This window comes from Lontra canadensis, unplaced genomic scaffold (genome assembly GCF_010015895.1).
Source record: "Lontra canadensis isolate GAN:19392208 unplaced genomic scaffold, GSC_riverotter_1.0 scaffold11, whole genome shotgun sequence".
Lineage (NCBI taxonomy): Eukaryota > Metazoa > Chordata > Mammalia > Carnivora > Mustelidae > Lontra > Lontra canadensis.
The window spans coordinates 21219980-21244682 of record NW_022631005.1 but is presented as its reverse complement, the minus strand read 5'-3'; the positions used below and the strand labels follow the sequence as shown (position 1 = coordinate 21244682).

Genomic DNA, 24703 nt, shown 5'->3' with positions numbered 1-24703 from the left:
TTAGTAAAAGTTTTACAAAAGAGGTGGCACTTAAGATGGGCAGATTAAAAGGTGTTGGTGCTTAAGGGTTAAGACTAAATTATCATTTGTTAATTAAGATAATTTACTACTCTGAGTTGGGTAAAAGAGTGTGGTATGGTATTGTAACTAACAAATTAATGCTTAAAATAAATAAATTAACTTTAAATTTTTTAAATTGTATCAGAAGTTTATAACATTGTATATAGTGCCATGCTGTCACACATGTTTTAAATAAATTATGCATTGGTAATTTCTGATTGTCTTGTTAGGACCTTTAAGCCATTGCTAAAATTTTCAAAATTTAGGCTAATATCTAGGTAAACTTGCTTTTAGAGACTATAGTGAACTCAGAGGTACTGCTTTGGTATTAAGAGTATCTGGATGATCTTGTTCCCTTAATCACGTTTGTGCTGCTCAAAAATATTACGGGGGCACCTGGGTGGCTCAGTTGGTTAAGCGTCTGACTTTCTATCTCGGCTCAGGTCTTGATCTCAGGATCATGATGGGTTCAAGCTCTGTGTTGGGCTCCACACCCCTACTTTAAAAAAAAAAAAAAAAAGACACACACATTTGGGTAACAACATTTAGTTTTAGTTTTCTGAAATTTTTACCAAAAAAGACATGATTAAGTTTTTACTTTGTTCTCTTAAGCACATTTGAAATTACAGATTTTCCCTGGGAGACCTATAAGATCTAGTTCAAATGATGAGGTCAAGGGCTGTCTGTCATCCTTCCTTGTTTCCACAGGCTCTAAGTGTACATTCTCCAGTGGGTTAGTACATAAGAGAAAATGACTAAAGGAAGGAAGGAATGATTTAAAAAAGAAAAAAAAGAAATTTTGTAATTTGGCCATATTGAATGAGTAGTCTCCTGACTGCTGGTCTCACCCCTTTTTAGTTTACCACAGTTTATATATTACTACAATTTAATATCTTACCTTATGAGATTATTAATCATACTTAAAAAAAACTATCATGTTAACTGAAGCTGATTTTTGAAAACCCCAGTACCATCTTTATGAGATTTCTGGAAATAATCTCCTTTTAAAAAGTGAAATATTTATTTGTAGATAGACTTCTGCTTTTCTTATTGTGCCTTGTATATGATGTATCACATAAGTAATAAGAAAACAATTGAACTTGCAGCAACTAACAGGAAATACAATTGTAGTTGTTTGCAAATGATTTTTTAAAGCTTCCAAAGAGCCAGAGTGTCCTCATTATTTTATGCTGTAGGAAAAGCAATCAGGTTCTGAAATGATCTGTAGTTGATTTTTTTTTTAAAAGACATACATTGCAGTTTGAGGAAGTTAATGTGATGATACCAAGTAAGTCTTAGTCTTAGTGTTGGGTATGAGACTTAATAATTCTTGCCTCAAACCCTTTATGTAGCTAAAAGCTCAGTGCTGTGCAAAAGGGCATGTGGCCTGAAATCTAAAATGGCTGGGAGTAGAATCCAGATCTCTCAACACATGGTCCTCAGAGGTTCCCCACCCACCCACCCATTTTTACCATTCTTTTTTTTTTTTTTATTTCTTTATTTATTTGATAGAGAAATCACAAGTAGGCAGAGAGCTAGGCAGAGAGAGAAGGGGAAGCAGGCTCGCCACTGAGCAGAGAGCCCGATGTGGGGCTCGATCCCAGGACCCTGGGATCATGACCTGAGCCGAAGGCAGAGGCTTTAACCCACTGAGCCACCCAGGCGCCCCCATTTTTACCATTCTTAAGGAAAATGACATACCTATCTCTAGAAATGCTGTTAAATGACTTCTTACTTCTAGTCTTTTCTTTGAAATTACAATAAAGAAACAGAAATGGAGTGATTTTGGTGGAGTTACGGTGTACATACCCAGGGGTTGTGTAGTTTGTTCTTGGTTTTTGTTTTAAGGGAGAACTTTGGTGTTGAATGACAAGGCAACAGTAAGCAGAGGCTTTAAATCTCTGTAGAAACCTTCACCAGCATGTATTAATGGCCTTTAGGAGTTACCGAATAGAAAAAGAGTTGGCATTAAATGTCTATAAGTATTTTGCCTATCCTTGAAAAGTTTCTGTGAATGTCTGCAATTAAAATTACCTGCTTACTTTCAGTGTTTGACGTTGAGGATTTCAAAAGAGATTCCATAGCATTGGAATAAGACCCTGGAACAAGGGCGCCTGGGTGGCTCAGTGGCTTAAGCCTCTGCCTTCGGCTCAGGTCATGATCTCAGGGTCCTGGGATCGAGGCCCGCATCAGGCTCTCTGCTCAGCGGGGAGCCTGCTTTCTCCTCTCTCTCTCTATGCCTGCCTTTCTGCATACTTGTGATCTCTCTGTTTCAAATAAATAAAAAATCTTAAAAAAAAAAGACCCTGGAACAAAAAAAATTGAAAGCTAGCCCAACTCCACAGGATAACGCTTAGATAAAATGGAAGATTCAGTCAGAGCTGAAAGGACACATGGATGGTCAGGCAGTGATGATGAGATTCTTGTGTTTACGGTATTAAAAGCTTTCTGGTCTAACCCTCAGACTAGATCCGTGGTTCTCAAGGTGAGATCCCTAGATCAGCAGCATCAACACCAACTGAGATCTTTGTCAGAAATGCACATTCTAGGGCCCAGTTCAGGCACACTAAATCATTAACTCTGGGTTTAGGGCTTTAGCATTCTGGCTTAACGAGCCTTCCAGGTGATTCTAATGCACACTTAAATTTGAGAATCACTGCCCTAGAGAACTATAATTTATAGTTATAATATATAGTTATATAAATATATAGTTATTATAAATCCTTAGCCAATTTTTTTTTTGAGGGTTTTTCATCACCACCTGTTCCTTACCCCTAAGATTCTTCTCAGTAGCACCTGTGTCTAGAAATACTGCCACTGAGTCAAATTATTATACTGAGTCATAGCTGTTTCTATTTGGAAGAAGAGACTTTCTCGCACGGTATGCACATTTTAGTGAACTTTAGATTTTTAAGCAATGGCAACTATAAGATGACTTCTCTGTTTTCGTATACATATATTATAGCTATAATTAGCTATTCCATTAATCCCTTAGACCTTGTAATTAATTCTCCTCCTTCTTTAAACACTAAGGCTTTGCACTATAGAAATAGATAAAACACAAAAAAACCTTCAAAAGAGATCATAGTAGACTAAGTAGTAAAATGCTCTAAATGAAAGGGGTGATGGAGGTGATAGAGTAGTAGGAGTGTTTAATGTGAGCTCACTATGGCAGTGAGTAAACAATTTCAGTTTTCTAAATGGGCATACTAAAAAATAGTAATAAAATAAATGGGCATACGGTGTTATATACTGCTCCCCCCTCCTGGCTAATAATACTTTTCAAAAATAGAATCCTAATTGTGTTGAGATTCATGTTACATGAGAGTGAAAAAGATAGAGGATAAGATAGGGCTTCCCTCTTTCCCCTCCCAGTTCCACTTTTCACTATAAATGGTTCCTGCTTTTATTTCTGTTAGTGGTTTTTATTGATAATGTTATTTTTTATTTATAAGCTCTAGACAGTAGTACCTTCAGGAATGATAGTCTTGATCCTCTCCTTACCCCCCCATCTCCCAATTATTCATTGTTAATTTTATATCTACATTTTGTTTTGTAACTAAAATTCTTTTTTGCTTTACTTACAGATCAGTTCTAAAAACTTTAAACCTTGAAATATGTACAATGTGATTATATAACTTACTGTAGAACAAAGTAGAATGGTCTTACAGAGAACAAAATGTAATCGTATGTACATTAAAACTTTATAATTGAAAATTTTCCAAATATCAAATTCTGGTGGATTCACCTTCAGTTTTTTTCAATTTCCTTCTCTTCTTCTGAGACCTATTCAGTTCAGTTGTTTCTTCAGTTCCATGTTTTTTTCCCCTTGGATTTCTTTTTCATGTGGTTCAGAGCTGTGGTCTTCAAAATGAGGCATCCATCCACATTAAAGAGGGTACGTGGAATAATTTTGGGGGGGTGTTGGAATATCCTTGAAATTACGTGTTTCATCTGATGATTATTTTTTTAAAAGGTTTTATTTATTGATTTAACGACAGAGATCACAAGTAGGCAGAGAGGCAGGCAGAGAGAGAGAGGAGGAAGCAGGCTCCCCGCTGAGCAGAGAGCCCTATGCGATGCGGGGCTGGATCCCAGGACCCTGGCATCATGACCTGAGTTGAAGGCAGAGGCTTTAACCCACTGAGCCACCCAGGCGCCCCTATCTGACTATTTTTTAATTTTTACTTTAATGTGCTTTGTAATACACAAACATACTAGTATAATGGTGTGTTAATTTATAAATATAAGATATTATAAAATATTTATAAATATTGAGAGCATATGTTCAAATGGTTTTTACTCATAAAGGTGTGTCATAAATAAAAACATCTGGATTTCTTTGGGCTCAGAATACCTCATTGAGTAATTACCAATATAGACTGGCATACTTTTCAAGTATTTGCTGTCTGAAAATATCCTGTATTTAGCTTGCATTCATGAATACATTTAAGTATGGAATTCTGAGTTTATATTTTTTCTCCTTATAAATCTTAAAAGCATTAGTTCTGTGTTTTAACAGCATTTAGATTTCAGTGTGACTTGTTTCTTTGTGGATAACATGGTGAAATGGAACACTTTTACTAAGATGTGTCTGTGTATAGATATATTTTTCACTAAGCATTTTGGTACTTGGTGAGCCCTGTTTATGAAGTGTGTCTTCCTTCAGATCATGGTAATAGCTTCGCTTTTTTTTTTTTTCTTTTTATATGTCCCTATTTTTTCCTGTTTTTATCCCCTTCAGGAAGCATCTATTAGCCATATTGTATCTCTTCAACCTGACCTTCAGGTCACTTGTTTTTCTTATTCCAATATTCTTTGTATTTTAGTCTGTCTCATCAAAAATAGTCTTCAACTTTTATTTTGCATTCATGCATCAGTTATGGCCATTTACAAGAATTATAAGAATTAATCTTTTCTGACCACTTTTTCAAAGCAGCTTATTCTTGTTTTATTCAGGTGTACTTTATGAGAAATTTCTTTGAGTGTGCCATTCTGCTCACTGTATGGTCTCCATTTCTATCAGTTGTTTTGTTTTGTTTTCACTTTTGGGTCTTTTCCCAAATGTCTGTCGTCCTTGGTTTTCCATTAATATTTTGGGATGAAGAGCTAGGTTATTAAATAACGGTGTCTGGCTGGCATGGTTTTCCCTGAGGTTGCATAGGTCTCTTCCCCATCAGCCTTCTTCCCTGAAAGGGAAGGCTGTGCACGAATTCAGTGTAAGTGGACATAGTGTTTCAACATTACCTACTTCTCTGTAGATTGTGTCGGTAGGTTGGGGACTACCCCCTTCCCCATTCCCACACATTTTAAAATAAAGAGGACTTTATTTCATGTAGTAGAGTATTTAATTTCTGTTAGGAATTATCTCTTCTTGTCCCATTCCTAATGTCTTTTATTACATTCAGAGTTTGTCCAGTCTGTGTCCTGTTTGTCTCGTAAGCACTGATAACTCTTATAAGGAATATATCCAGACAGGTGGCCAGTTTCCCTTAGGGAGCAGTTCTTGGGCTTTGGCATGATGGTAAAAGCCACAGCAGTGAGCCTTGGGAAAGGGGAGGGCCCAGCTGTCTCAGCTAGCCCAAATACTGTTTCTAAAATAATTAACCTTATTATTGCCACTTGGCCTTTTCCTGATTTTTGTATTTGGTGAAAGGTTGGTTCTTCTTTGGGCCTCTTTGAAAGAACTGTGGATACTTATACTATCTTGGATTGTGATTTTTCTCCCTTAATTTTTCCATAATTTTCCCATATGATTGATGTCTTTGCTAATTTATTCCCATTTATGTGCCTTGAATTTTTCAGAATTTCTGATCCACCATTATCACCCTTATTTTCCAATCCTACTAATGTCTTTATTCTTTTGTGAAAACTTGTCATCTCACTGATAATGTTGGAAAGTAAGAGACAGATAAATGTGCTCAGTTCTCTGCCTATAGCTATATTCTGTTTTTGAAGTTCCATCCTAAGTGCAGTATTTGATCTAGGTATTTAGAAATCAGAAAATTGATAGAAGGCTCTATATCTTTCACATGAGTTTGGAAGAGGGTATGAATCTCCTTTGTTCTGTTTTTGGTTTTGTTTTTTTTTTTTAAGTATTTTTATTTATTTTTGCAAGAGAAAGAGAGAATGAGCAGAGGAGGGGGGTGGGCAGATAGAGAAGCAGGCTCTCTGATGAGCAGGGAGCCTGATGTGGAACTCGATTCCAAGACCCTGGGAACATGACCTGAGCTGAAGCCAGATGCTTAACCCACTGAGCCAGCCGGGTGCCCAGTGTTCTGGGTTTTTTAAACCAGGCTTAAAATTACTTGAAAAAACATAACTTACCAAAACTGACACACAATATGAAAGGGAAAATCATAAGCAGTCCTATTTTGATTAAAATTGAATTCATTATTACAAACACCCCCACAATGAAAACTTACACAGATGGCTTCACTGCATAAGCTCTTCTGCAGAATAAGAGACAGGAACAAACTTCACAGTATGTTTGATGAAACCAGTGTTAACTTTTATACCAAAACCAGTCAAGCACTATCATAAGAAAGGAAGGTAAGGAAAATCTCTCATGAACACAGATGTAAGAACCCTAAATAAACTAACAGCAAATCAAACCTAGGACTGCATAAAAAGTATTACAATTTCATGACCAATGGGATTTTATTTGAGGAATGCAAGGGCGATTAATATTAGAATCTATTAATGTAATAGATTCTGTTAACGAAGAAAAATAGATCACCTTGATACATCCAGAAAAAGCATTTGATGGAATTAAATGCCCTTTCAGAACAAAAAAATCTTTACTACTAGGGATAAAAAAAAAACAACTTCCTTAATTTTACAAGTGTCTTAAAATACACACCAACACCCCTACAGGGAGAGTTTCCACTGAGATGAGATGGGGGCCGTTACCAGTGTTTTCATTCAATACTGTACTGGAATTCTAGCCTTAAGGCAAGAAAAATAAAAGGTATAAGAATTGAAAAAGAAAAGAAAATAATCAGCACTCATAGATAACATGATTGTATAGAAAATAATGAAATTAACAAGCAGTTTTGTTCATGCTGTTGCGTACAAGGTCAACATACAAAAATACATTTTATTCCTATAAGTTAGCAACAAATAACCAGAAAATAAAAATGTTAAAAAACATGCCATTTATAGCACAATTTAAAAACCAACTTCTAGAAATAAATCTAGTTAAGGATGCTCACAATTTCTACACAGAAAACTACAAAATGCTGTACGAGAGCAAAGTTAAGGGTCATACTCTGAATGATTTCAATAACCTGAAATTTGTTTGCAAGGCTTTCTTTATCATGCAAGAATATGATTAGTTTTGGTAAATGTTTTCTGTGTAGTTGAGATGACTTTATTCTTTTGCTGTTGGGTGTTGTGTTCTGTCTCTGTATATCTATGTATATATGTCATTAAGGTTGTTCTTTCACTTGTTGAGGAAATTAGTCTCCTGCTATAATTTTTAGAAGCAGTCCTATTGTATGCAGACATATTTAGAATTATGTTCTTGTGTGGTTCAATGAGTTGAGCGTTCAACTCTTGGTTTCCAGTTTAGATTTTGATTTCAGGGTGTTAAGATTGACCTTCTGTGCTTAGGACAGAGTCTGCTTGGAATTCTTTTTCTCTTTCTCACTTCCTCTTTACCCCTCCCCCATGCATGTGCATGTTCTCTCTCTCTCCCTCTCTCTCTCTCAAATAAATCTTAAAAAAAAAAAATTACGTTCTTGTGATTGACCTTTTTTCTCTTTTTATTACTCTTCTTTTTATCTTTCCTGAGGTTTCTTGCTTTAAAGTCTGTTCTGTCTGATTCTAGTGTAGCTATACCTGCTTTGTTTTGGATAGGATTTATAAAAAAGTATACATTTTCCCATCCTTTTAATTAAAAACTTTCTTACCCTCATATTTGTGTCTTCTGCAAACAACAAATAGTGGCAATTTATTCTTTCCTCACATAGCTTCCCATCATATTAACACCATATTAAGTTCTATGTTAAACAACAATTAAATGTAAATGCTTTGTTATTATTGAATAAAACAACAACATTAAATTTAAAAAAAAAGAAATTACCTTTTGTATAACATACGGTTAACTAACTGTAGACTTGAATCAGATTTTTGCCAGTATTCCCACTACTGCCTTTTTACCATTCCAAGATCTGACATTGAACTTAGTAATTATGTCTTTGAGTATATTTAATCCAGTCTGATAATTGGCATAGGTAACATACTTATATGTTAATGTAGTATATTTACATTATATATTTAGTATATATATATAAATGTAGTTATTTATATCATCTACCATCTTACTGTTTCACTTTTATATTTTTTTCCTTTTTTGTTGTTTATCACATATTTTTAAAAGATTTACTTATTTTGGGGGAGAGAGAATGAGCATACGTGCACACGAGTTGGAGGGGTGGAAGGAGAGGGAGAGAGAATCTCAAGACTCCATGCTGAGCACAGAACCTGACGGGGGTGGGCAGGACTTGACTCTGGGCTTGATCTCACAACCCTGAGATCACAACCTGAGCCGAAACCAAGTCTGAGACCTAACCCACTGCACCACCCAGGCCCCCTTGTTTATCATAGTTTTAGTTAAGCTATCTCACTTCTCTTTTAGTGGTTACCCTAATTATCATAGTATGCTTCATTGATTTATTACAGCTAATACCAGTACTTAAACTTACCATTTCTCCAAGAATGCTAGAAACTTAGACACTTTTTATTCCATTTATCCTGATGTCTTTTACATTCTGGAATTTTGGGATCTCCTGTCCTGATTGCTTGAGCAGCTCTAGATAGATGCCTATAAACAGATTTTATTTTTTTATGTCAAGTTTTCTACTTAACAGCAGAATTTAAGTTGCCTTTTTATATACATTAATTACTTGTTTTGGTTATTATTCACCCTTACCACCACTGCCCTTAACCACCATTTACCCTCAAATGTCACTTGTGAAGTTTTCATTATTATATGTGTTTTCTGGTATTCAGTTTGTGCAAAGTGTAAGCATGCACATACCCACCCACATTTTACAAATGAAGGAATCTAAAGAAATTTTAAAATGCCATTAATAGAGAAAGGAAAGGCCCAGTGAGTGTAAGATTAAAGAATCCTTGACAAAACAGTGATCCAAGCTGGTCTCAGCATAGAACATTTGCTGTTAAAATCTGTGCTATAGTTTGTGGTCTTCCTGTCATTTATTTGCTTCTTCCAGAATCCATCTCAGGGACTATCTTCAGGATATCCTTCTTGTCCTGAAAGTGTTCATTATTACTGTGTACATTCCTCTGTCACATTATCATAGCAGAAGTATGCTACCATGTATCTGTTTCTCCTACAATATTACAGTCTTTTCCAGAGCAGAGACTATATGTTATTTCTTTGCAGTTAAAGGTCCATTAGAGTGCATGATATATATCTAAGCATATAGTAAATACTTACTGTTCTCTCATGAAGTCATTGTATGCTTAATTCAAGAGATTTAAGAAATCTATGATACATATATTATTGTTTTATCATTTTTATAAATATTTATAGTTATTCTTCCTGATAAATCTTAGCAAAACTATTTGAACATGATATATTAAGTTACATATTAACTGATCTCCTTTATTTTGTAATTATAGTCATCATGTATATAAAATTGCTTGGGCAATTTCAGACTATTTTCAGTTATAACTTCATGATGCAGTTCAGAAAACTTTAAGCATAAATATGGTAGTATTTCACAGTTGAAGAATGATTTACAATTTTTAGTTGAAAAATTAATAAAAATGCTTCTTAAATGTGTATATATCGTTGTTTTCAGTAAATTTGAGAAGTTTTCAGTCATTGTTTCTTCAAATATTTTTTCTTCCTTTTTGTCTCATATCTCCTTTTTATGTCAATGTGCTTAATAATGTCCTAGATTTCTCTGTCTCTATTCCTCTTTCTTTCTTCATTCTTTTATCTCTAGATTGTATAATCTCTATTGATTTCTCAGTAAGTGTAATAATTTTTCTCCAAGTTTGTATCTGCTGTATATGAACATAGCCCTTTATGTGAAATTTTAATTTTAGTTATAATACTTTTCAACTCCAGAATTTCCTTTTTGTGTGTATATATCTTGCGACTCTTTATTGATGTTCTTTACTATCAGTTTCCTTTTGTTCTTTGGGCATATTTATAGTAGCTACTTTGAAGATTTTGTCTGTTAAATTCAACATCTTCTTGGAACCATAGTTTCATCTCCTTTTTTTATCCTGTTATGTGAGCCATACTTTCTTATTTCTTAGCATGTCTCAAAATTTTTGTTGAAAACTGGACTTTTTATACAATGTAGAAATTCTTGGAGCTGGTTTTTCCTTTCTAGTGCCTGTTACTGTATCTCACTTGTTTGTTTATTTGGTGACTGGCTGGGTTATTTTAGCGGAGTCTACATTCCTCTTCTTCTGTCCCCACATTCCCTTACACACACACATACACACACACACACCACCACCACCACCACCACCACCACCGCCACCACCCCACCACCCCCTTCCTTCAGATGTTTCTCCTGAAGGGGCACAACCTTGAGTGTTCCTACAGTTACTCTGGGATGACAGTAGTTTGAGCAGGGCTCTTTTAGACTATCTCATCCTGACTGCATGTAACTTTTAAGGTCTCCTAATACAGTGCTAATTACAATCTTGTTTTCAACAGTGCCTCTGGCTTTAATTGCTCTACAGATTAAACTAATCAAATTTGAGTTCCTTTGGAGGGATAGTTTCTTAAATCGGTGCTTGAAGCTTGTTCTGACTCCAGGCAGGTTACTTCTATTACCTCTCTTTTTTGTTCAGTCTGGCAAACCAGCCAACCAACCAACCTGTGGTTTAGTCTTTATGTCTAGTGATTTCTCCAGACTCCTCTCAGTTGCCTTTCCACCAGGGCCTCCACTGTTTTTCAGAGCACGTTTGTCCATTTGCTTGCAAATGAAGTATTTCTCAGAGAAGAGATTTGGAGCTGTATGTTTTATGGCTCCCTTCATCTCACAGGCAGTATCTCCAGATCAGGTCTCAAGTATACAGTGGGGACAGTGATGCATTTCTCTCCCAGTTATATCTCTGCTGTAGGATCTGAGCTGTTTGTGTAATGAAGGGAATAGTATACACATGTCTACTTGGGTTGGCTCTCCCAGTATGGAATTCTAACCTTAGAAGCTGGAATAATAGCAGTCAGTGCCCCAGCAGCATTATGGGAAAGTTAAAGCCTACATCCCATCAGTGTAGGTTGTATGGAAAAAGAGAGCCTCCCCTCTGCCCCCCAGCCCCCCCCCCCCACCAAAATACTTGGTGGCATTTACCTAGTACTTTACCTTCCAGCAATAGGTACCTAGAAGCAGGATGAGAAATGTTGATATCCTGACCTTCCCAATAAGATAGACTCTTGAGCCCACAGGGGAAAGAGGGAGCCCTGTTCTCAGCTGTACCAGTCTGGAGTGGAGTTGACACTTTCTGAGTTAGGGCAAAGGGGCCAGGCGAGTCCTGGTACAAACATCATAGACTCTCACTTGTCTTAAAATCCCTAGTAGATTTTCTTGAGTAAATCTTTCTTCATTTGCCCTCTGTCTCCAGGACCATTTCCAGGGACTACAACAAATGGTTGTAGTTTTGTAATTTTCACTGGAGAGCAAATCTATGGAGTTCTTCAAGCTGTCATGCTTCGAAGTTTTTTGTTTTTGTTTTGGGGTCTGCTTGTTTGTTTGTTTTTGATTAATAATTCAGTGTCTTTAATGATTATAGGCTGTTCCAGTTTTCTGTTTTTGAGTCAGTCTTCATTTGTATTTTGTTTTTTTTAAGGAATGTGTCCATTTCCTCTAGGTTATCTAATCTGTTGGTGTACAAGTAATTAATATTCCCTTATGCATTTCATTTCTGTCAGGTTGGTAATAATGTCCTCACTTTTGTTTCTGATTTTAGTCATTTCAGTCCTCTTTTTTCTCTTGGTCAGGTCTAGCTAAAGGTTTGTCAGTTTTGTAGATTTTTTACAAAGAACCAACTTTTTTTTTTACTCCTTTTGTTGTTTTTCTATACTCTATTTCATTTTTCTTCCCTTTAATTTTTGATATTTCCTCCATTCTGTAAGCTTTCAGCTCAGTGTTTTCTTCTATTTCTGTATTTTCAAGGTGTAAAATTGGGTTATTGATTTCAGATTTTTCTTTTTTTATTATAGGTGTTTAAAGCTATACATTTCCGTCTGAATGCATCCTTCATTGTATCCTATAAATCTTGGTATGTTGTATTCTCATTTTCTTTTGTCTCAAAGAAAATACTCTTTTCTAATGTTTCATGTGCTATTTCTTTTTTGCCTCTTTGTTGTTTAAGAATGTGTTCTTTAATTGCCAAATATTTGTGAATTTTTCAGTTTTCCTCTTACTGATTTCCAGTTTCATTCCATTGCAATTAGAAAAGATACTTTGTACAGTTTTAGTCTTTTAAAATTTATTAGAACACTTATTTTATGTCCTAACATATGGTATAAATGGAGTCTGTTCATGTGCACTCAAAAAGAATATATATTCTGCTGTTGATAGGTAGATGTCTATTAGGTTTAGTTGTTTTTTTGTTTGTTTGTTTTTGTTTTTGATTTCACTTTTTTTTTAAATTAACATATAATGCATTATTAGCTCCAGGGGTACAGGTCTGTGAATTGTCAGGCTTACACACTTCACAGCACACACCATAGCACTTATGGTTCAGTTGTTTGTTTTTGTTTGTTTGTTTGTTTTTTAAAGATTTTATTTATTTATTTGACAGAGAGAGAGATCATAAGTAGGCAGAGAGGCAGACAGAGAGAGAGGGGGAAGCATGCTCCTTGCTGAGCAGAGAGCCCGATGTGGGCCTCAATCCCAGGACCCTGAGATCATGACCTGAGCCAAAGGCAGAGGCTTAACCCACTGAGCCACCCAGGTGCCCAGTTCAGTTGTTTTATAATGCTGTTCACGTTCTCTATTTTTGTGTTTATGTTCCTCCTGATGGTTCTATGCATTATTGGAAGTCAATTATTGATATGTTCAACTATTTTTGCAGAATTGTGTATTTCTCTCATTCTATTGGTTTTTGCTTAATATAGTTTGGAGCCTGTTGTTTGGTGCATATATGTTTACAGTTGTTTTATCTTAATCCTTTTATCAATATGTAAGTTCTTCTATGTATTGTAACAATTTTGATGTCTGTTTTGCTTATTTATATGAAGTATGTTTTTCCATCTTTTCAATTTCAACTTATTTTTTACTTCCATAAATACATGGAAACCACTTCGGGCCTCGTAGCCAACACTGTCTGGACATTACTTAGGCAGGCTATTTAGAACTCTGCCTTCATCTTCACTTTCTACATGGTACCGGAAGGTGAGCCAGAGTTGATAGCTTATGGAGTTCTCTCATATTTGGCAAGCATATGTTTGTTCCCAGATATGCACGTGGCCTTCTAGTTTCCTCCGTTTACACAGGATCTTTTCTTTGTTTGTTTGCTTCTTTCTTCCTTTCTTTCTTTGGACTGATTTTAGAGAGAGAGAGCATGAGCAGAAGGGACAGAGGGATAAGGAGAGAAATCTCAAACATTCCACACTAAGCATGGAGTTAAATGTGGGTCTCAGTCTCACAACCATGAGATCACAATCTGAGGCAAAACCAAGAGTCAGGATGCTTAACAGGCTGGGCCACCCAGGTGCCCCATGTGGGAACTTTTCAAAGCCCTTTGCCCCCCACGTATCTTTCTTAGTTTTTTTCTTCCCAGACTTTCCTGTCTGGGTATTGCTTATTAACTCTTAACCCATGTTCCAGGCAGCTGCAGCTAGCTAGTACATTGGCCTTTAAATGCGTTGACAAAGGCTGCCATCCAGAATACTGCTTCTACCCTGTGGAAGCTCCAAGGCATGTGAAACAAAGGCAGGCTCTTGAGCTGAGCCTTCAGGGAGTTACAGACCTAGAGGAAGCACATAACCACAGTTCTTTTGGAATAAGTCTGTATAACTCCCTCTGGTATCAGCAACCTGCACCAGAAATATGGGCTCATGTCTTCATGGCTGCTGCTTAACTGAGGAAGGGGCCATGGTAAGTACATATGTTAAAACGTACTCCCTGAAATTTTAGCAGCTGCATTCTTCATCAGACATTTTCCTGATTGTAAGTTTTCATTTGATTTCAGAGTTCCAAAAAGTTTTTCCTGGCTTATTCATTGCTTTTGTGAAGGGATGGGGTTTTGGAGTTCACCACTTTGCTATTTTTGATGACATCTATGTTCATATACTTTATTATGTTATCTGTGAGCTTCTCTCTATATAGTTCAGAGATTCATAAGTGGGTAATAAGAATGTGAAGAAATTTCATCACTGTGAGGACAAATTCAGAATATAGATAACTTCTTGTGGGGAGAGGAGATTTGGTGGTGGGAGGGCATGCAAGGATAGTGGGAGGAAGATGGTTGACATTTTTTGAATAATTGAAATTCTTTATAATTTATGGAGTTATGTGTATGTCTATGACATATACATTTGAACACTAATTTGGCACTCAGACATTTTGTTAAGGTAGAAAATTACATGTGTTTATTTCAATAACAAGAGACTTGTTTTCCTTTAGTACGTAAAACTAGGAAACACTACTTAAAATTTTTAAAAGCCTATGGAAGAAACTTTTATTTATTTGTTAATATGTGTTGATTGATTATCTTGTATTATTCTCTAGCTCTTATTTTAGTTTTGTGCTCTCTTTCTGCAAGCTCTTCTGTGAGAACAAGAGTAGGAAGTCCTGAATGTCCTGGACATAGTTGATAGTTGATAGTCTACTGTGCTTTTTTTTTTTTTGGAAGAGAAAAAAAAAATGGAATACTGGAAATAGCACTGAAATGGACTTTGGGAGTTCTTTTTCTTTCTTCTAATATTTACCTAACAGTATAAGCTTGGACAGTTTATTTCTGTACCCAGTCTCTCTCTTGGTCCTCATCTGTAAAATGAGAGTTGGACCAGTTAGGTATGGGCTGTTTCAGCTCTGTAATATCAGAAGGGGCAGCTGATTCCATGGAAAGAGTATATATAGACTTTGAAACCTGTTAAATTTGTGTTCAACCATTTTCTGATTATCTGTAGTCTAAAGTAAGCTTTCTAACCTGTCTGATGATTTTCTCATAGTTAAGATGGGATTATTACCACAATCTCATAGATTTGTTGAAGAATAAACAAGTATGTAATGTCTTGTAAGCGCTCAGCGGCATTCTCCATACTCCCATTCCATAACTGCATCATTTGCAAGAATAGTTGGAAAAGAAACAAAAATCTTTGTAGCCTCTTACTTAGTTGGCTTTATATATGAATTATGTTGTGAGTTATACTTGAGGAGGTAATAGCTCTTATAGAGGCATTAAAGAACTCTGTTCTTTATGCTTCTGGTTTTTTAAACTTACTTACGTATTTTATTAATGTTAAGTTAGTTGGTATCTTATGAAAATTTAAATATTAGGAAGATTAACATTAACATTTTCTTTGAACATCTCTCAATCTCTCCTACTTAGAGAGTAATACATGCACACACACACATTACATGTTTTCTGTGTGTTCATATGGCATGCAAATAACTGTGTTTTCTACTTTTAAAAATAATAACTTAAATTTATTTATTAACATAGAGAAAAATTAGAAAATCTTACCACCCAGATACAGCCTTTATTAATATTTAGGTGTATAACTTATCAGTGTTGATATTGCAGTGCCAGAGTATAACTCAGTGATCTTTGTGCCTGTCTGGTTTTTTTCGTGCATCTATACTTGTATTGACTCTATATGTTATTTATATAAGTGAAATCCTTTTAGGTGTACTCCTATGTACATATGTATGTATATAAATATAAAATTATATATCATTAAATATATTACATTAATTAAAATTGTATATACCCATGCACAGCAGATTTGAATACTTTCCCTGTCATTAAGAACATTTAATACTCTTAATGGTTGCATAATTCTACATGTATATCGCAAAAACATACTGTATTTATACTTAATTTTGTTTTTCTACAGTTGTAATACTTTTCTCAGGATAAATATGTAGGCTGAATCTGGTAAAGAGTTTCTTTAGATACTAATCGTAAAATTATTTTACAGAAAAGGCTAACTGGGGGCGCCCGGGTGGCTCAGTCATTGAAGCTTCTGCCTTTGGCTCAGGTCATGATCCTGGGGTCCTGGGATCAAGCCCTGCTTCTCCCTGTCCCTCTGCCCCTCCCCCTGCTTGTGTGCTCTCCTCACTTGTACTCTCTCTCTCATAAATAAAATCTTTAAAAAAGAAAAAAAAAGACTAAATGTCTGCCTCTCCGCAGTTTTGTTGGCTGTACAGAGATTAATGATTTAAAATAATCTTTGACCATAGTATAGGTAAAAAATTGAATGTGTTCTTTTTGTATTCATTGATTACAAAGGAGGTTAAATTTTTTCTTTTCATGTGACTTGCTTGTATATCTAGCTATTTTTCTGAATGTTTTTTGAAATCATTCTAAGTTGCCAGAAATTATATAAATTGTTCTCAGGGCCATCAAATAATGCCATAGGTATTCTCATACTTAAAATAAAATTTGTAGCTTTTTTATTAGCATTATTTCCTTCTCTTTTGCCAGGAATTTCACCATTAAAAAAAAATGAGAAGGGTGATTATTAAAACAGCTTTATAATTTATATTCCCATTAGAAATGTATGAATCTTTTGGACTGTTGTTGCCAGTCTGATAGGTTAAAAAATAAATTCTTAATTTTCTTTTAAGTTGTATTTCTCCAATAATGAGAAAAGTTCTTTTTCTGTGAATTATTTGTATTCTTTTTCTAATTTTCAGGAATTTCTTACATACTGGGGAAATTAACCCCTCGTGATACAATACAGTGCAAATATTTTTCTTGGTTTGTGTTTTTGAAATTGTTCATAATGGTTTTATCAGCTTGCTTTAGAGCAGCTGACAAAGTATTAACTAGGATAGGGCCCTTTCACATATTTCTAACAGGTAACTCTGACAATCATTACTCTTTTTAGTACATTTATTAATTTAATTTGGTTAAGAGAAATATCCAATTCATATTTCTGCTCATATTTCCACTCCCAGCCCAGTAAACAACAGTGGCAGTTTTATCAGTCTGGGCCTAGCCAGGAAAACAGCAGTTGTGCCACCAGATTAGGTGGATTTGATTTCGGGCCAGAGGGTGGGGAACCTGTAGTTTAGTCAACTAAAGGTAACAGACTCAGCAGAAGGAAGGGGAACAGCCTGCAGTTTTGCTAAGTAACTAGACAAAAAAAAAAAAAAAAAAGTAATAAAAAGCCAGGAGGAACATCAGCAGCCACACTGTATGGTGGCAACAGATACTAGTGTTAATTCCAGGCAAGTTACTAAAAAGAAAACAAAAATCCATAGAAAAACAAATCAGGATTCAGAGTCACTACAATATATTAATCATTGTCCAGCTTTCAGCCAAAAATTATGAGATATGCAAAGAAATAGGAAACTATAACACACATTCAGGAAAAACCGTAGAAGCCAGACTTAAAACTACACATGATACAGTTCTATTTAAATGGAACATCTAGGTAAGGTATAACTATGGAAAGCAGATTAGTGGTTGCCTAAATGTGGGGGTACAAAGGACCTTTGGGGATCATAGGAGAATTATAATACTCTATTGCATTGATGAGTGCACAACTGTATAAATTCACTAAAAATCATTCACCTATAATGAGTGAATTTTGTGATATGTAAATTATGCCTTAATAAAGCTATTAAATATGTAGGGAGAACTATTATCTTTAAAGTGACTGTTAGTGATCTTAACTTAGTGTTGTGAGTGTTTGTCTTATGTTCTGCTTTCAGATAAAAGTAAATAACCATATGTGTTTTATAAAAGCAGTTGAAGGTGACAACTTGGAGGTATTTAAGACCAGTACCTAAGTTTTATGCATAAATGAGAAATTCTTGTTAAAGTGACAATGGGCAATGCTCTTAAATTACATATTCACTTTTCTTTGAGGCATGCTGTTTGCCATCATTCATCGGTATTTTGGCTTTTTTTTTTTTTTTTTTTTTTTGATTTTATTTGACAGAGAGAGAGCGCACAAGCAGGGGGAGCAGTAGAGGGAGAGGGACTCAGAGTTCTGTCCCAGGATCCTGGGATCATGACCTAAACCAAAGGCAGATGCTTAACCCGGCTGAGCCACCCAGGTGCCCCTATTTTTGCTTGTTTTGTTAAGGAACATCCACTTTTTTTTTTTTTTTTCCCTAACCTCTCCTTTAATGCTGTTGTGATTTTTAAGTACTCCTGATAGAATAATCCCAGTGTTATTATTCTGACTTTCTTGCTGGATATTTTGGTGATTCTCACATTTTGCTGTGCTTCAGATACATCACGTGACAGGAACTCTTGTATGTGAGGAACTTGCACAAATATAAGTACATTTGTGTGAGTGTATTAGTTTAGTTGTCATACTTTAAAGGAGAAATGACACAGTTTACTCATAAAGGGTTAATTTTAAAGTTGTTTCATTTGAAATATTTTCATCATTGCACATACCACTTTAATGAAGTTGCATCCCCCATCCACCCCAAAATTACTCTTTTGTCTCAGTCTTTCCCATCTGAGTATATGGCATTGCCATCCTCCCCATTCAACCAGTCCCAAGCTAGAACCTATCTTTGATTTATCCTTCCTTTAGTTTTATTCTATCACAAATTCTGTTGATTTTTGTGTTTTTAATTTTTTTAAAATTCTTTTTATTTTTAATACTTATTTCAATTGATAGGACCACATTCCTCACCTCCACTGTTACGCTGTATTAGTCTATTGTCATTGTCTCTTGCCATACAATTCTTAATACCCTCCAATTTGTTTTCTTGCTTTTATTTAGTTTATTTCCTGAAAAGTTGTAATTCTGATCTTACTACTATCTAAATTACATTGTTAATCTGCTAAAAAATCCATCAGTGACATGACTCCTTTCTTTTCCTTAAATTTTCTCAGATTCTTTCTTGCCCTAGGGACTTGACAATGGCTGCTCTTTCTCCTCTTACACATACCTTTTCCTTGACTTGTCTTTGCTGTTTTTCTTACCTTTTAGTTCTCAACTCAAATATCAACTCTCAGAGCATAAGACATAACAGATTTTCCCCATATCTAATTGAAGAATTTTCAGCTATTGCATAAAAATTACTTTCCTTCTCTCTTTTCTTTTAGTTTCATTTACTGTCATTTATTGTCTTACTTAGTAATTCATTTAGTTTATTTTTTTCCATGTTTTCTGTTTTTGAATTAGTTTTCAGTGGTTCAGTGAATTATAATTAATTTGTCAGGTTCTTTTCCTTTAAACTAAACCTTAAATCATTTAAGTTAGTGAGTTTTTTCCCCCACAAACCTGTCTTTTGATTTGAAGTAGCTATTTCTTGATCTAAGGATCAGATGAATAGCACCCCTTCCTTTATAGATTTCTACTGATTTTGTGCCGTAAGAATAACTTACCTCATAATTTTACTTAATATTTTATTCATTTGACTTATTTTGTCACAGTGCTCTAAGAACTTTTTTTTTTGATGTCTGTAAAGTTTTAAAACATACATTTGTTTTACATGTTCAGAGATATAAAAATGAAAACTTAGCATCATGGTGGAAGTTTTTGTCTCTGTTCTTGCTTTTGATTCATCTGACTTTGGCTGGAAAATAATTTGCATGAATTAATCCCTTTAACAAATAGCTCTGGAGGTGGTTTACGTATTTTTACACATCTGGAAATGAATTTCTGCTGCTTTAAACATGAATAAAAATATGATAGAGTGTAGAATCCTTGTGCTACAGCTCTTTTTCCCTTAGAACTCTATAGTAATTATCCTGTTACCCTCAGGCATTTCACAGTGAGAGGGAAAAATAGGGCCATCTTGATTTTTTTTTTTTTTAAGATTTTATTTATTTATTTGTCAGAGCGAAAGAGGGAGAGAGAGCGAGCACAGGCAGACAGAATGGCAGGCAGAGTCAGAGGGAGAAGCAGGCTCCCTGCCGAGCAAGGAGTCCGATGTGGGACTCGATCCCAGGAGCTGGGATCATGACCTGGGCCGAAGGCAGCTGCTCAACCAACCTAGCCACCCAGGCGTCCCAGGGCCATCTTGATTTTTGTCCCTTTAAAGGAACACATGTATACTTGTAACATTTTCTTTCTCATTTTGAATTTCACAGAAATATATCTCAGTGGTAGTTTTGTATTTTTATTGTTTATTTCTGGTGCAGATTTTTAATGTGCTTCTTCATTTGTACTTCTAAATTGTTTTTATATCTTTTATAGGTCCTTTTGTTTCTGTGCATCTTTCCAATAGCTTTCTTCCATCTTTGTTTTCTTGTTTCATACTACGGTTTCATTGTAGACACAGAACAAATATTTTCTTACGAATTTTGGATGATGTGCCTATGTTTGAATGTAATCTTCAAACACCCCCACCCACACACCTACAAACTACACTTAGATCCTCTTGAGTTCCGCTTTTCTTTTATAGACTTTACACGTTGCAAAGAATCATCCTTTAGTCACTAATATCCTGGCAAGATTAGGCTGAATTAATTATGTGTCTAAATGAATGTAGTAAGACAGCAGCTAACTAGGAGGAAATTTTATGATAAGTACATATTATCTGGTAGGGGACACTCTGGGACACAATCTTCAACAGAGACCTGTTTATCTGAGATATTGGTAGACTTCTGTGGAAATCTGTGTTATTCTTCACATAAAATATTGCTTGTTAGTTTCTACTCTTGTGTTTTGACCAAAACTTAGACAGATGAGTGACTAATATTTGTAGTTTTCAGGACTGCTCTAACTTCGCAATCCTTTTGATATATCAGAAGATAAAGGTGAATCAGATATTAGTTGACACTTGAATAACATGGGTTTGAATGTGCAGGTCAACTTATATGAAGATTTTTTTCAATAAATACTGTACAGTAAATGCATTTTCTTTATGATTTTCTTAATAACTTTTTTCTCTAGCTTTATTGTAAAGATACAGTATATAACATATGTAAAATATGTGTTACTCAAGTGTTATCAGTAAGACTTCTGGTCAACAGTAGGCTATTAGTAGTTAAGTTTCTGGGGAGGCAAAAGTGATATGTACATTTTTGACTGCCAGGAGGTTCAGTGCTCCTAACCCCTACCTTGTTCAAGGCTCAATCATAATGTTATCAGTAAGCATCCATGTTATTTTGTGATTTTATGTTTATACTCTTACTATTAAACTATATGTTATTTTTTGCTTTGTGGTATTTTGATAAGTATACCTTTATAAAATAATATCTGTAAGCATTAAGTTTGTTTAGATTTTAAGTGTTACATGTTACAAAATGTTTTGATTTTTTTCTTTTTTAATTATTGATATAATGAAATCCTTGCACGTTCCCTCATAATCAAATTTGGGAAACTAATTGTCTTATGACTTTAAATACTCCCTCTTGATTCAGTCAAACCTTTTGATCAGTAAATGGAACTTCTTTTCTTTGTAGTAAAGTATTTATCTGTGTGGGATATTGCATAAATCTTGGAAGACTGCAGTAAAGTGGCAATGTCTCGGGAACCCAGCCCACCTCTCCCTGGAGATATGTCTACTGGTCCTATAGCAGAAAGCTGGTGTTATACACAGGTACATGCTATTAAAAATGCCTTACTTTATATCACTTAAAAATTTTATAGTATTTTGAAAATATTGTAAAGCATTTTGTTAGAGTTACTACAGGTGTTAAAAAAGTAGGTCATGGGATTTTAACGTGACAAGTTAAAAGCAAAAAAAGTCATCATTATAAAAGTGGTTTTCTGAATCTCTTAGGTTAAAGTAGTAAAATTTTCCTACATGTGGACCATTAATAACTTCAGTTTTTGTCGAGAGGAAATGGGTGAAGTGTTAAAAAGTTCAACATTCTCATCTAGCCCCAGTGACAAAATGAAATGGTAAGATTTTTGTTTTGAATTTTTGTTTTTGATATTATCAGCTACTTTATGGTTTTGTTACTGTTTCTTAATGGATTATATTAGATTTATAATAAGTTCCTAATAGTGTAGAGAATTATAAAGAACTGGAGATATTTAATAGGAGTGCTATTTGTGAGATTTAACAACTAATTTCAGCATTGCCTCTCTCTTTTTTGAATGTTTTAAGTTTTATATTCCTCCATATGAGCTTGTTGTTTTATTTTAGGTGCCTGAGGGTAAATCCAAAGGGATTAGATGATGAAAGTAAAGACTACTTGTCCTTATATTTGCTTTTAGTCAGCTGCCCAAAAAGTGAAGTTCGAGCAAAATTCAAATTTTCCCTTCTAAACGCCAAAAGGGAAGAAACAAAAGCAATGGGTAAGTGGTTTGGAGTAAAGTCTCTGAGTAACTATGTGTTAACTTATGTACTTTTGCCTAGAAAAGGATATATTTTTTTTCCCCACTGAAATCTGCTTAACCTCAAACATGCCATGTAGCCATTGTTTAATTTTAAATGCTGGTCTGGACTTACTGTTATTTCAATGAATCTTAGACTTCATAAGACATGTAAAATTTGTTAAAAATAATATTAAAATTCTACTTTTCATGTCCTAAAACAATATTTACTTGTCACTTAGAAAAATAGTTGCTTTTAGGGCATGGTGCCTGCTTCAATTCCTGGCAAATATAATTGGTGTTCAGGAAATAGTTCTCCTTTGCTGTTTTTCCAAATAATAAAATCTGAGGAACAATGTGAAAGGAGATTGAATGTTCTGGTATTCTGTCACTAGAATTTTTTTTGAGGGATGGACTGAACACTGACCAAAAGGAAATCAGTTTTTCTTAGTCTCAGGGCCTATTAAGTTCATTTCAAAGCTTCATGTATATAGCCAACTGAAACTCTTCATGATAGAAGAGCATTGTAGGAAATGTATAGTATGCATAGTAGGAAAATATATCATGAACTGCCACATTAATTTTTTTTTAAATTTTATGTGATTTCTAGAAGTGAATCATAGAATCAAGTAATATCATTACCAAAAATAAAAAATAAAAAAACCTTCCTCCAGATAAAATTTTAAATAATATCTTTTATTGCCAAAATAATACATAGCTTTATATATATTTTCCTCATGTCTGACATTTATGGTAGTGGAGTGTCTTGGTTGAGGCTGCTATAACAAAGTACCATAATAAACAACAGACATTGGCTTCTCACAGATCTGAAGGCTGAAAGTTCAAGATGAGAGTGCCAGCATGGTCAAGTTCTGGTGAAGACCATCTTCTGGGTTGTAGACTGCTAAATTCTCACTGTCTTTATATGGCTGATGGAACTAGGGAGCTTTGTGGAGTCTCCTTTTTAAGAGCACTAATCACATTCATGACGTCTCTACCCTCATGAACTCATCTAATTCTAATCACTGACCTCCTAATACCATCCTTCAGGGGCATGTGATCACAACATAAGGATTTTGAGGGGATACAAACATTCAGTCCATAATGTGGAGTCTATTAGATTTATTACTTGTTTTTCACCTCTAGTTAATACTTTCTGTAACAGATTGTAAATACTTTCTACTGAGGATCTTGTTTATTTTATAATACACAATTCTGTAGTATGCTAGGCATTTGAAACATCTATCTCAGACATTATTGGTTGTCTTTTAAAAATTGTACTAAAATCATCTTTTAGCCTTCATGAAAGTTGTTTTTAGGGATGAGGGGATAGATCTAGGAGTGATAAGAGACTTTGTTTTGTTTGATGGATCTTTCTCTAGTTGAGTAAAACTTAAATTAGTGGGATAGATGCCCCAGGAACGTTAAAGGATGCCCTGGTGATACAGAGCATCCATTTTTAGAGGGAGAAGCAAGAAATGAGGGGTATGTGTCTATAATCAGGTTTTGATGAGGAGGAATATGGCTATGCCAGTGTATTTTGTTCCTCCTCCATTATTCAAGGGCCCGCACTGTTAGAGAGATGTCTTCCTTCTCCAAGAGTTTTGATATGGCTTTTCTTAGAGATGCAGAAATCTGAATGTGAGCTGATTGATGGTGGCCAGAATTTGAATTCTGCTGTGAAACAATCTTGTCCTATGTGATATAACTCTTAAGACATTTCATTTATGAACACATACATCTATAATTCTTATAATGGATATATTGGCCAAGTTTTATTTTTGTGCATTCATTTAACTGTGTTATCAATTAGATGATTTTTTTATTTAAACTTCTATTCTGTTTTCCACCAGAAAGCCAAAGAGCATATCGGTTTGTACAAGGGAAAGACTGGGGTTTTAAAAAATTCATTCGAAGAGATTTTTTGCTTGATGAAGCTAATGGTCTTTTACCAGACGACAAGCTTACATTATTTTGTGAGGTGGGTATATTTTTTATTTCAAGGAACTCCAAAGTTATATCTCATGATAAACAAAAATAGAAAGTAGAACAATATTGGGTATACTTTTTTAAATTTAGCGTATATTTTTAAAATTAAGTAATTGGTATAATTGATAAGGTTTCATTTGTAAGTGTTTTACCAGTAAGACTAGATTGTTTCAGAAATCAGTGTAGTAAGTAGCTCATCCTGAAAAAACTGTCATGTGTATATCTATAAATTACATATGGTAG

General features: G+C 34.8%; 1 protein-coding gene across 5 annotated transcripts in view; it reads left to right on the top strand.

The window, feature by feature from the left end:
- Positions 1-24703, top strand: part of SPOPL (speckle type BTB/POZ protein like) — a 64272-nt gene that overhangs the window by 17750 nt on the left and 21819 nt on the right. Inside the window, exons 1-5 of one of the 5 annotated variants that reach the window (XM_032856141.1) lie at positions 3861-3958; positions 21613-21749; positions 21933-22054; positions 22302-22453; positions 24325-24452. In XM_032856141.1, coding sequence (XP_032712032.1) covers positions 21672-21749; positions 21933-22054; positions 22302-22453; positions 24325-24452 — 480 coding nt within the window. In that variant the 5' untranslated portion in view covers positions 3861-3958; positions 21613-21671. Of the gene's footprint in view, positions 1-3860; positions 3959-12277; positions 12337-18415; positions 18517-21610; positions 21750-21932; positions 22055-22301; positions 22454-24324; positions 24453-24703 lie in introns of those variants that run through there. The other 4 variants (XM_032856140.1, XM_032856142.1, XM_032856143.1 and 1 more) reach the window with 4 other exon arrangements.